Source organism: Malurus melanocephalus, unplaced genomic scaffold (genome assembly GCF_030028575.1).
Source record: "Malurus melanocephalus ecotype Western Australia unplaced genomic scaffold, MMel_1.1 scaffold_433, whole genome shotgun sequence".
NCBI lineage: Eukaryota > Metazoa > Chordata > Aves > Passeriformes > Maluridae > Malurus > Malurus melanocephalus.
This window is the reverse complement of record NW_026623665.1, coordinates 577,172-590,490: the sequence shown is the minus strand read 5'-3', so window position 1 is coordinate 590,490 and position 13,319 is coordinate 577,172. Positions and strand designations below refer to the sequence as shown.

At 43.0% G+C, this 13,319-nt stretch overlaps 1 protein-coding gene across 1 annotated transcript in view; it reads right to left on the bottom strand.

Annotated features, from left to right (window-relative positions):
• Positions 1-7,413: 7,413 nt before the first annotated feature.
• The window catches only part of DCK (deoxycytidine kinase), a 6,454-nt gene continuing 548 nt past the window's right edge, over positions 7,414-13,319 (bottom strand). The window contains exons 2-7 of the mRNA XM_057380029.1: positions 12,623-12,741; positions 11,881-12,074; positions 11,043-11,190; positions 9,994-10,109; positions 9,446-9,545; positions 7,414-7,796 (exon numbers count right to left, since the gene is read on the bottom strand). Coding sequence (XP_057236012.1) covers positions 7,770-7,796; positions 9,446-9,545; positions 9,994-10,109; positions 11,043-11,190; positions 11,881-12,074; positions 12,623-12,741 — 704 coding nt within the window. The 3' untranslated portion in view covers positions 7,414-7,769. The remainder of the gene's footprint in view (positions 7,797-9,445; positions 9,546-9,993; positions 10,110-11,042; positions 11,191-11,880; positions 12,075-12,622; positions 12,742-13,319) is intronic.

Genomic DNA, 13,319 nt, shown 5'->3' with positions numbered 1-13,319 from the left:
CCTCACTTGGTTATTCCAACAAGGGACACACAGTGGTTCAAGGCAAGAGCTCCATCCAAGCTAACTTCAAGAGCCAAAGGATTTGCAAAAGCTAACAGAAAAAGCTCTCAAGAAGCTGACATTGGTTCCATAAAATCATCCCACACCTGTGAAARTGGTCTAGAGAAACACTAAGAACCGCTGGCCCACAACTTGCAAATTCGCCAGTTAACATGGRCCTCTCTAAAAAGCTGAAAACCCTCATTTTGACCACTGAAGGAACAAAAAAACCCATTCTGTGGATGAGTCTCCTCCCTCGTCATTGTGCAAAGCAGAAGCACTGATGGAATGCTGCTGTTTGACAACAGGAATGCCCCCACCACACACTGCTGCTGGAGCAGGAGATTGTGATCCTGCTGGAACACGGCCCCGCTAGCCCCAGCCAGTGTGTGCAAGCCACCCCAGCCCTATTTCCCAAGGCTCATGGTGAATTGTGCATGACAGATATCTTAATGGATTCCATTTAGCAAGAGCCTGCTTCAAAGCCAGCTTACAAACACCTCAGTCTCACCCTGGATTACAGCATACTGTTTCCTCTAAGGACTCAAAGCCCCTCCATCTCTATCATCTGTTTCCTGGTTTGATTTCTGTGGAGCTATTTTGGAAATGAACTTCAGTAATAAACACGAGCCAAAGATTTCAATCCAAGGGATCTCATTCTCTCTCATATTCTGACATATGAATAAAAYGGTATGAGCCTTATCAGAAGAGAATCAGCTCTACATATGGGCATCTCCCTGCCCAACACGTCTCATACAGAAATCTATTTCCCTTAACATCCAATACCAACCCCTCCTCTTTAAAAATCAGCAACAAACAACTTCCCTCTAGCTCCTTCCATCCTCCCCAACCACTACTACAGCAGTTAAAAGGTTAAAAATRCAGACCAAACCTCAAGGCACACCTTGCTATCAGCGGTACAGGTGCTACCCATGACTCATGCTCAGAACAGCAACCTGTCCAAGACCTCACACTGCCAGGCAGTCACCACTGGAACCAAGGACTAGCAATAACTGACACTTTGGGTATTATTTCAGATTAAAGTTCATTTTCACAAACAGCCCACAGCCCCCTTAAAAATATACTCACAACAGTAACAAAAACTTAAACMAAACTATATACTGTAATTTTTTAACCAGATCAGAGACAGCGCTGAAAGGTTTTGGGTGTTGCACTGCCAAATAACAAACAAAAATCCCTGAACAAAACATCCTGAAACCAAGGAGCAGAAGTGGAAATCAGTACTTACATTAAGAGGCTGACAATTCTAGGGTCCACATTGAATTTCAAGACTTGAAGTACTTCCTAATGAAAGAAAAGATCATTCAAGGGACATCTTATTCCAGCCAGCAGGAAATGCTGTAGGACAGATCTAATCCTCTACAGAAATGTTTTCCAAGACCTGAAGCAACCACAGCTACCCGAGACAAGGATCAGAATGGGAACAGCCGGTACTTTAGCCTAAATATCCAGGYTCAGGGCTGAGAAGGTGAAATGAAAGCACAGTGCATGTATCCCCATCCAACACATGTGCCACTGTAGGGAAAAGAAATGCAAAACTTCGGTCCATAGGCAGCAGCGTGACAGACCAGGAAGGAGAACTGGGTGCTATTCCAGCACTAGAGACAAGCAGCATAGAAGAGAAAAACAAAAACCCTCAAAGGCAGCAAAACAAACGGAGAGACAGAAAATTGCCGACAAAAGTGGCTAAAAGGAGGGTTCCACAGAAAGGCTTTGAAAGATCCACAGATCTTCAGCCTGTRCTCCACAACAAGCAAACACAATTGCTACATTTGCAGCAATGCTTTCTGACCTCCTGCCAATATGATTCCAGCTGGATTGTATCGGCAATCCCAGAGGCAATGCTAACAGCAGTCTTGAAAGCCAACAGTGCAACCAGAAGCTGGAGGTGTCCTCAATCTGAGGGCAACGGGCAAGTGCAGACCGTCAATAAAACATAAAACGAAGATGCATTATCACTTTGAGTGTATCATGGGTGAGCAACCTTGGGAGAAAAGGAAATTTTCAGACAGGAAGAGCTAGTGACTCATCTCCGGCATGGACAAATTCCATCAGGCCCACTGCAGGCACAGGTTAACTGTAAGTCATTAACAGATCTCCAGAAAAGCCATTATTTACATACCTAAATAACAGCAAACATGTATCACAGGAGTTAAAGCATGCCATACAGCCCTACATTTGGCAAACACAGTAACTATTCATTCCTAGAGTGTACCATGCCATAACATCTCCAAAACTCCATCCCACCTACCCTAAAATGCTGAACAGGCTGGGAACCCACCAGTAGCAGAACAACCAGTGTCACACTCCCAGGAAAAGGGTGGTCCTTTGCACAAGCCACGGTTATGTCAAAGGGGAAGAGTTACCCTCAGCAGGAAAGAGCTCAAACTGTGAGATGAATTGGCTCTTCGCAGCTAAAGATCTAAGAATAGCAGGGGCACTCATCAGCCATAAAAACCTGAGTTTGAGTGCATGCACAACAGCATGAGAAATGCTGACAGTGAAGCACCTGATAGCTCCCAGCCTCAAGGAATCTCAGTTTACTCTTCAATACCTCAGGCTGCTCAGTTGCACAAAACAGAGCTATATTCCTGTGTCACAGCAAGCCTCCCATTCAAAAAACAGACTGGATAAAGCAGCAAGAGCTGCACTAAAAYCCAAATGGAACAAACTCTTCAGTGATTTGACATGAGACCATTCTCTAGACAACACAGCACAGACAGCAAARAAACTTTGGTAAGGACAAGCACACCTGGAATACCTACACGACTACACTGAACCATTGCAGGAAATCCTCAGCAAAGCAGCAGCATTGCAGATCAGGAATGATAGCTAAAAAGTCAGGTCCTGCTGTTTGTGACTGCTGGGGCTCTTCTCACGAGGCACAGCACAGACAGGACACAGGTGACTGACCAACAAGCCAGTCAATGACCTGAGGCCACTGTRCTGGGCTGAGGGCTCGGGGTAAAGGCCATGGGCTGCAGCAAGGACAACACCAAAGGTACAGTGGAGGCTCAGAAGAGAGCAACAGCTATGGTTTCAACAAACCAGCAGAGGCAAATCCGAAGGAAATGATGAAAAAACAGCACACAGTAATATGCAGAGCTGGTGCTGAAAGCAGGAGGAGTTAGCAAAAGCCCCAGCAATCAGATGGGTTAACTCAGCAGAACTGCTGACAAAAGAGGACTAGAAAACCTAAGACAGCCAAGTGGAGCAGAGCAGGAGCCACAGAAAGCTGTGTCTCAGTGAAACACCGGCTTTAACAGGTCTGTTATAACTTGTACGAGATCACATTTCTACAGTCATTAAAAKACAAATCACAACAACTTAGAAAGAAATTAGAGAGAAAAGCACAAAATACAGCACAGGAGAAAGCACAGGATGTCCTCTGGAATAGCTGCAGTGGCAACATTTTCTGTAAATAACTCACAGAAACCAACTGCCKTTTTCCAAGCCAGGCAGTACTGTGAACCAGTAAACATCCATGGTGCAAGCTGGACAACCTTGACATCCTGGAAAATGCACCATACACGAAATGCACAGCCTGCCCAGGACATTGGGCAGCAGAAATCCAAGAAATGAGCGATAGCCTGCATTCTCATTTGGCATGACCATAACCTTATTTACACTGCTCTCATACTCTCTGTACCCATGGACTGAAACTTATATCCAAGAATAAAAGTCACCTGCACACAACAGCCTACGATTTGGGTTTTGAGCTTTTCACTATACCCGCCTAAGGTTAAAAAAAATTCCCTCTTTACTGCCACTACAGAATCCATACTCCTGGTCACCACTGGATTTCCATCAGCATTTTGGAGACCCAGCCCCAGTTCAGGTTCATTTGGCACATTAAGCACTGTGCACAGCCTCAGTTAATACAACTGCTAGGTGTTTTACTTCCCAGCATGCTGCCAGCATCAGCACTGCTCAGGGCTGTGACCGGGCCGAGAGCTCAGCCCTAAAGGCCAGCATGGCTTAGCCMCAGCGGGATTAGTGTTATCCATGCGCTAATATTCACTCACAGCACATCAACAGCTGCTGGCTGCAGGGAAGACCTTCTGGTGACCAAACCCCTCCCGTTAGCTCAGCCTTTTCTGGTCATTCCCTTAATCCACCAGGGTTTGTTCTATCCCCTCCCTCCCCCCAGAGAGCAAGATTTATCTCATTCCGTACAGTATTTATCCTCTGGTTGAGMGAGGAAGTGACCTCTTCCTTCTTTACATTTTCCACAGTCATTCACTGTTAAAGCCCTAGTGCTCCCCTTGCAGCCAAGCCCAGGGAGAGACACAATGACCTCCTGTGGCAGACTGCTGCATGGATTTCTCCCCATTGCCAGTAGCTACAGGGACCTGCAGCACAGTTTTGCCTTCAGTTTGTATTTCAAGACCAAACTTATCCTAAGTTTCCTTTCCTCACAAATTATTAGGGTTTTCTTGTTTTTTTTTTTGGTTAACTGACACAGCTGAAGTGTCAGTTCCACAAATAAATAATTTCCATTGGCTATGAATCTTGGCCAGTGGCATCAAAACACACCAAAGCAAAAGCTAAAACCAGGACTGCCTTCCTTTTCCATTATTTAACAGTGCACTTTAGACCTACGAAACATCAAGATTAACTAATGTATCCTCCCAGGCTCCTGAAGGCATTGGGGAGGTATCAATATTTTAAAGACGAAAAAGGTGAGGTGAAGAGTGATTTATTTACTTACAGTCATGCAGAGAGTCTAAACAGGAACTGGGAAAAGCCACCTGCGAGCCCATACACTTGGTTGTGTTGAAAACTCTTGGCAAGAGCACTTGCAATCTCTTTTTTCCTAAGATATGCTTAATTATTAGGCTACATACATACAGCCTTCTCTGGTCCACACTTAACAGTTCATAGTAAGTTTCTCCTGGGTCATTTTWATTTCACAAAGAGATTCCTGAGTATCTAATTACTAGGAAAGGAACAGAATTCAATAATAATCATACGTACAATTCCATTATTATGAGGTCTGCTTAAATAGAAAACAGTCAAGTAAGTAACTGGCACAAAATTCTAGAAAATCAGGTTCTACTGACAAAATTGGTTCTGTTCTAAGAAGCATCTCTATAAGAAAACATAAAACCCACTATACAGAAAACAGCCACAAAGACTGACCATCAAATGAGGCAATATTAAGACTATTGCTCGCACAGGTACTTGCATCACAATTAAAGCTCTACTAACCATACTTTAATCTTCATCCTAACTGGAAAAAAACAGCATCACAATTTTGTTTCTTGATCATGATGATGCGTGATTAAAACAAGCAAGCATTCCTAGGCAATTCCATCAGAGTATCTCTTACCCAAGGGAAGAGCAAAGGACACAACATCCAAAGACTGAAAAACAATCCTCACGAAACAGCACACACCAGCTCAGAAACTTCTCGCATCTCTAAAAGGCAAAAGCCAATAGAGCAATCCTGGTTTGTGGCAGCCTAGGAACAGATTTAAGCAAAGCAAATACTGACAGATTTGGAAGGCTGAGGTACTGTTGAACTGAGGTTTAAGCCGAGGCACAGGCAGACAAGTCTCAGGCCATCTCTGCTGCTGTCTGTGCTGTGTCTATCCTACATACAAATAATTGCAGCTTCGTGTGCTCCAGRCCAGCCACTTTCAGATCCCCCAGAAGCTTGGGGGCCACTGGGGTGTGTGTTTGGGGTTTGGTATTGTTTTTTTTTCTCCAAGCAATTAAAAACATTCTTATAATTGGTCATGACTTTGCTCCTTCCAACCCAAACTTGGCAGGCAGAGATTTTCTAAAGCTTTCTGGAATGGGCTGCAGATAACCTGCCACAGAATTTCTGTGTGCTCTGTGATGGGTTTCAAAAGAAGCCTTTATTAGAACTCAGACATGTTTACTTCCTTGCGATGAGCACTGTCATTCCAATTCCTGTAATTAAATCCACAATTTTGACAGCTGAAACTGTAGAAATAATTGCACTGTTAGTCAAACTAAGTTGTTACTSTTCAGATTCTTGCCAAGAATGCTTTAAAAGCTTGTACTATGTGTTTCAAGTAAATCTGAACTGAATCTTCATCCATTCCACCTCACTTCCTTTCTGGAGCAAAGATCTTAAAATCTWTCTTTTTACTGTGCAACCTTCAAGTCCTGCACAAGATTTTCTGCCAGACTACTGCTACACTACAACCTAATTATTATACAATGCTCTTGTACTGAGCACTGTCACACACACGATGCACTTTATGTAATCCTGTGTCTCTGTGCCATAAGTTCATTTCCAACACGTGAAAAAAATCTGAAGTCACAGATTCTCAGAAATGCGAGAGAACTTTTTTACACCAAATACAATCAGAATCCATAACTTTCAATTCATCCACTGTACCAGAATTACATACGAGCAATCCACAATATTACTTCTTTTATGAGACAAGAAGCCAATACTATTAAGCACCAAAAAAKTCTTTCCAACCACTTTTATTTTTCAGCAAATGGTCAGAAAATGCCAGCACAATTCCAGCCATAAAGCAAGAAATCTCATCTCCAGCAAGCAGGTAGCAGAAGCACCACTGTGGACAATATAAAATTTTACAATAAAATTTTCTCTTCAAAAGCTGATTGCACACTCAAAAGTGTTTAATGCAGAACAAAGCAGCTCATACAACCCAGCATTTGAGATGGGTAGCCTGAAAAGTTTCTATTTTCTCCACCTGGAACAAGAGGCTCAGGCAGCAGCTACTCCACAAAGGTCTTCCCTTTTTACTCCAGGCAGGTGGAACAGAAAAACCTACTTCCAACAGTGCAGGGCTGGGATAAGCTCCCAGAACGCCCAGTGARCACATGGAGCAGCTGGAACAAAGGCAGGAAACCACCTCTGACATCCCTAATGCGATTATGGGACTGTTTAGCAACAAGTCATTCACAGATGGAGGCCATTTGCAAAACTCCCTTCTGCCCAGTGCAGTATCCAGCAAGCAAATATATTGCCCTCCAGGAGAAGAGGAGAGACCAGCAACAAAACCAGCACTGTTTTCAGAATAGCTTAAAAAAAAATCAGTAAAAAACTCCCAAACATGCTAGACAACAGAAAGCTTCAAATATCCTAGTTTGCAGTGCATAAAAGAAATAGATAAAAAAACTCATTTGAGATGTACAGAATTRCAGTCACATTTGGATTCAATTCAGTGCATTCCACGAAGAACTTCTATCAAAAGCATCAAACAAAATCTTTTTGCACCTTAAAATATAAAATTACAGGTTATATTAAAATTCCCTCAGCAACAAAAATGTTTTTTACCTTTTACTTCCTTGGAACAACAAAACATTGATTAGAAATTCATGCGATTAAAAAAACACTTAGAGGAGATCTAAAAACCCACTACCTTCTTCACGATTAAAACAGCAGTTGGGCACAAAAGAAATTGAAAAATCTATAAAATACTCTAGAATTCATCAGTCAAATCAAAAGCTAGCGCAGTATCTCGGAATGCCCAGAATCTGTGTCTCTTCAGAATCTGTGCATGTTACCTAACATAATACTGAGCATTCGTACCGATTTATTTAGTAATTGCCCTATTCACAAAGTTTATTTGCTCCTCACAACCAAATCACCAGGACTGAGTCGTGCCTCTCCATAGGCTCCTATAAAACCAGGAAGAAGCTGCACTTGAGACTGATGGCACAGATGTGTGGAATGGTTTGACTCTGCGCTTCAAAGAGGGTTATAGTGTGCTCAAAAATTCCTTGACCTGTAAAAAGAAACAAATATTGTCAATCACACTAAGTGTTTACCAACAGAAATAGACAGCAACTATATTTACCTCTCCTCTGCTTTGTGTTTTACTACAACCTAAAGAAACAGGGAAAAAGAGGCTTGGCTCGGCTGTGCCATTACCTGCTCATCAAGAACACTTCCAGACATGGTACCTGTAATTTCGCAGGTGGAGGGAGACACAATGGAATGATGCTCACTCCTCCCGTGGTCCTGTACTACAGCCTTCCATCACAAAGGAATTGCATTACAAGCAGGTGTCACCCAAACAGGAGGAGGATAATGGCCACCTCAAGAAAGCTGTCATTTGGAAGCCACCAAGTCACACCCACTGCCTGAACACCAGCCAGATTTAATGCCAGTGAACAACCGGGTGCATATGATCAGGCTGTCCCTTGGAATCTGAGGCTGGCAAATAGTAAGGCAATAYCTATCAAAACCACAGTGCTCGGAGAAACTCTGATACTGGAGATCAATGCTAGGCTCACAACTCCTGCCTTTAAGTTTCAGGAACATCCTAGGAACTAGGCTGTGATAAAGCCTGAACAGGAGGCACTTTGCTCTCTGTCCACTCAGGCCAGGCTACTCCATGGAAAGGAACCCACCACTTACTAGAGAACATGGTGCTATTCTTTTGGCAAAGGCTCTCCTACACAGAGCCCATCTGTAAACGTTTTGTCCAAAATCTTGATGTGAAATGGAAACAGATCTTGGATCATACTCTCCAGCTGCAGCCCTTCTCAGGTCAGGGCTCAAAGAGGTGGGGAAAAAAAAAGGTCAAATCCCTTCCTGTGGAGAAGGGAACAAGTGTGCCAAGACTAACTGGAAWGGCATCACAAGAAAGTCACACTTCCCTTTGGAGAGTAGCACCAGTAACCCTGCATGCAAACCCTGTCAGGATTTACACACCAAACACATTTTCAGGATGTGTATCACAACAGAAGCCAGAAAGAAGCACAYGGGGTCTGGCTCCCCATACAGCACACACCAGAGTCCAGTACAGCCAGCCTCATTAAGTGTATCAGTTCCCTGGCTCCATTTAGGAAATGCCAAACAGTAGGGTCAACACAGGCCATAAGCTGCTCCCAGGTAACCTGACAGCTAGGCCGGAGCAAACACTTCCAAAATCCATACTTAGTTGCCTGAGCTTGGCCTTATCTCATCTTGTGCAGATGGGTAGCATGCTCCCTCCACAGCTCCATGTCTGGTCATTCCATCAGTTAACAAGCTCGACCAGGAAGACTGGTTTCAATCAGGTGAACATTTCCACTCCTGGATGATCGACGGAGATCAAAGCATAAAGCTGCTTTTCTCATGAGAAAACAGTTTATTTCTGAAGAATGGAAAAATGTGTGCATACCATTGCTGAGGTCTGTAAGTGATTGCAGCTACTCAGATGAAAGTCAAGTTGTCCTCGCTAGAATCCCACTGGGATTCAAGTACCAAACACCAGTGCAGTTAAATGATAAAGGTTTGGCCTTGCTTTAAAAAACATGTTGCAGTAGGCTATAAAACTGTTCATAATTTGAATGGAACTCTGTGACTTAGATATTYCAAAAGGATGATTAGACAGTGAAGAGTATTTCTAGAGAAACCTGAATCATGAGTTCACTTGTGAAATTTTACCTTTTCGATCATGTGATCATATCTGTCCTTTTTCCCTTTGAAGTCTTCGTTAACATCGAGCGTTAAAATCGGAATTTCCTGTAGATAGTCAAAATCTGTTCTGCATTGGGAGAGGAACAAAGCAAATATTAGYAGCAGGAAATAGAGAGCATTAAATCCCTGTCACCATTTTCATTTGTTAAGAATCCCACAAAAAGAACTGCATCTTTACATTACAGCCAAGAATTCTGAATTTACAGTGCGACTCCTGGGACACATCAGTTATTTCTGGACATTCTGCTCCCCCAGCATCTAACTGAATAACAGAACACTGTGCATTAAAGTGAGTTCAGCTGAAGTCTCTGCTGCTCAGAGCTCTGCGTGAAGAGAACTTGGAGCACGCTGCATGTCCAAGCAATAATGAACATGCTGGAAAGACACTGATAGAAATGTGCCTGCAGTTTAAATTTACGTATCATAAGAAAAACTGAAGTTTCACTGGTGGAAAAACCACTCCAGAACACACTAAAGATTTATCCATCCTCAAGGAACCATTCAACAAACCCTACCGCAGTGTCCTGTGCTGGAGCCAACTTTCATGTTTGTAGTGAAGCTTCTCCAAATATTCAATGGGGATTTCTTGTTCTTCATCTCTTCCACGCAARTAAATCCTATTCAAGCATTTCTAAAGGCAAAAAATTTTAAATCAAAATAGATGAATTGGTGTATTGCATGCCAAGAGCACAGAAACATCCGTTTGACATTACAGAGAAGCATTTCAAAGCCTCACTATATGTTTCTGGCTCTTAGGAACTGTTTTCCAGTGTTTTAAATAATTTGTTGCCACCCTGAGCATACCCAAAGCCTCAGCAACCCAAAATTGTTTTAAGTGTCATACTTTGTAGTTTACATATACATTCTTTACTTAAATAGAAAAAAACCAAACACAGTTACTTCAGCATGTTAACTTCCATGGTTTTTTAGAACCATAACAAAACCAAAGGCATGAAAGCTGTAAGCAAGGAAATATGGAAGTGATCTGTAAGTTAATTACAGCTCTTCCAAACTCATGTTTTTCTTTTGTTCAAGCAAGTTTCATACTCAAGAAATATTATTCTGTTCTCTCCTTTTAAACAAATATTAGATGGCCCGAGATCAAAGCACAGTCATAAGGCCTTGCGTACAGGGTGTGCTTTCACCTGGCTTAGCTCCATCATCCCAGGTGTAGAGGCTTCACAGGCCACCCCACATCAGCTCTAACATTACTGTAAACTGTTGTATCGATTCCCTGTTAGGCTAAATTCCCTATGTAACAGCTATTCCTAGATCTATTTTGTACTTTCCTGGAGTTGCTTGCTTTATTCCAGAGGTACTTGCTGGTTTACTGCTCTGATGTATTCTGTTTTTAAAATTAGAAAATCATTACCACCACAGTTGACTTTAACATACACAGTCTACATTGGAAATAACTTTTTTTAAGTACTTCCAGGCTTAGTCATAGCTGAAGTATTGCAGCCTTCAGGGGAACACTGCAGCCTGAGTTGAACTGTGATCAGGAGGGGACAAGGCCCAGAGCATGGATGCTCGTTCTGTGTGCAGTAACATTTGTATCCCTCACCTCAGGAGTGGCTCGGAGATAAATGATCCCATCCAGCGCCAGCCTTGAGCCAAACTGTTTATTCATCCAGTCGTGCCAATCCTGGTAAATTGTCCACTCGGTCTCGCTCATGCAGTCAGACTCGTATAAATTAGCAGCAAAGATGTATCTGTGGACATGAAAGTGATGGAAACAAAAACRCACTTGGACATGGGAATCACTTGGTATTCCTAAAGTACAGTAACTAGAGAAGAAGCTGAGTGGTGACACTGTAGTAMCTCTGACAAACTTTTGGAGAGGAATTAAACGGTTGGTATTCTCCTCCTGGAGCTGTGCACACAAAGACCACCAACATTTGCATCTCAGGTGTGTAGGAATAACCCACAGAACACAACTGGCTTGTACACTGCGTCATTTACTTAAAATAAATTAAAGCACATTATTATTTGCAATATATTACGACATGGGGAACACCTAAGGATTACAGAATGGGATTCAGTTATCAAGTCTCACCTTCTGAATCCAGAAACACAAAATAGGACATTTATTTATGCTTTTTAAAATTGTTTTTAGACTAAAACACACAATGTTCYACCTCAACATGAGGAAGGACTTGTTTCCATGAGGGTGGTCAAGCTCTGGAACAGCTGCTTAGGGAGGTCATGGAGTCTCCCCTGCTGGAGATATTTCAAACACCTGGATGATTCCTGCGTCACCTGCTCCGGGTGACCCTGCCTTGGCTGGTGGCCTTGGACTGGGTGACATCCAGAGCTCCCTTCCAACCCCACCTATCCTGTGATTCTGTGATTTGACTTGGGAGAAGGTTGATTTGCACCTTGATGACTCCAGCCCCACATACCTGTCGCTGTAGACAGAGCGCTCGAAGAAAACCACGGGATTGTGTGCATCCTGGAGTTTGCCATCCAGGGATTTGAGCTGTGCCCGGATCCTGCTGAGGCACGCGTACGTCTGGAAGGTGAAAGCCCACCTCTCTGGCTTCTCGTACATCATACGCAGCACATTCCCTCCACTCTTCTGGGACGTGGTCAGCTCCTGCATTCACAGGGAAAACAAACTGAGCACTGCCTAATTCTGAAAAAATGCAGCTAGAACTCAGGAGCAACATGTCCCCGTTACATTTTAAATTGAGTTTATCAAAATACACCGTGCTTTTTGTCAGGTCTAAAAAAGATCTCCAGCTCCTCAAAAGCCACTTGCACAGGAAGTAGCAGCTGGMTGGCCGATGGAATTACAGGCAGCTGGGAAGAAACCCCACCACTAAAACCAAGTTAGCAGTAGTTTTTAATTTGCCAGACATTTCAGAGCCCATGTTTGGTGGCAGAGGAACCCTTTGCACTCACCTGGTTAGCTCACAGTGGATACAAGTAACTCTTGTCATTTCCAAGAGTGACAAAGAGTTACATCTGATATTGAGTAACATTTATTCCATAATACACCAAACAAACAGGAAAAGAGCAACTCAAACATTGTGACAGCAATCAGCAAAAGTGTTGCTATGACAGAGAGTCTGAAAAAGTCTGTTGGATACACTGGTACTCTGAATTTAGAAAAACATTTGACTTTATTTTTCCCTTTTTTACCTCACAATCGTCTCCAGAGCTTTGCTGGACATTGCACCATCTAGCTACAGGCTCAGGAACCACTTCCCACTCTTCACCAGCTTGCTTCAGAATATTCACAAAGGTGGATTTCCCTGCAGCTGTAGGARAAACATTCAGGAAAACATGAGTGAGAAGCTACCCACAGTGGTGCTCTTTAGCCAATATACAACTCTGCCTTCCATCCCCATAAATCAGTCTCCCACACCAATCATGTCCCACATCAATTAAAAGAGCAACGGGGGTTTTTCATTTATCTGCATTTACACAAGTTTGACAACTCTCCCAAGCACCTGGTGATATTTTGGGGTGTCTTGTGCAGGRCCAGRAGTGGGATGCAGARATCCCTCCCAAAYTGGGAGATTCTGAGATTCCRGGTGTTTYACACCAMAGACAGGAAAGATGGGGCAAAAATCTTATCCAATACCAAACAAGTAAATCAATTAAAAACTGCAATAGAAAGCTTTTTTTTTCCCCTCCCAAATCTCATCATTTTTATAATATCAGGGTAAAGTCTCTGACATTATTAGTTGGCTTTTTTGTGCCTCCGGACCTGAGAAAAAGCATTTTTCAGAGCGAAACGACAAGAAAAAAATCTTGTGGAAGCATCCCCGTTGCCGTGGTGGGAAGAGCCCTCACACGACGGAGGGGAAGAGGAAAGAAAGGGGGAAAGGGGAAA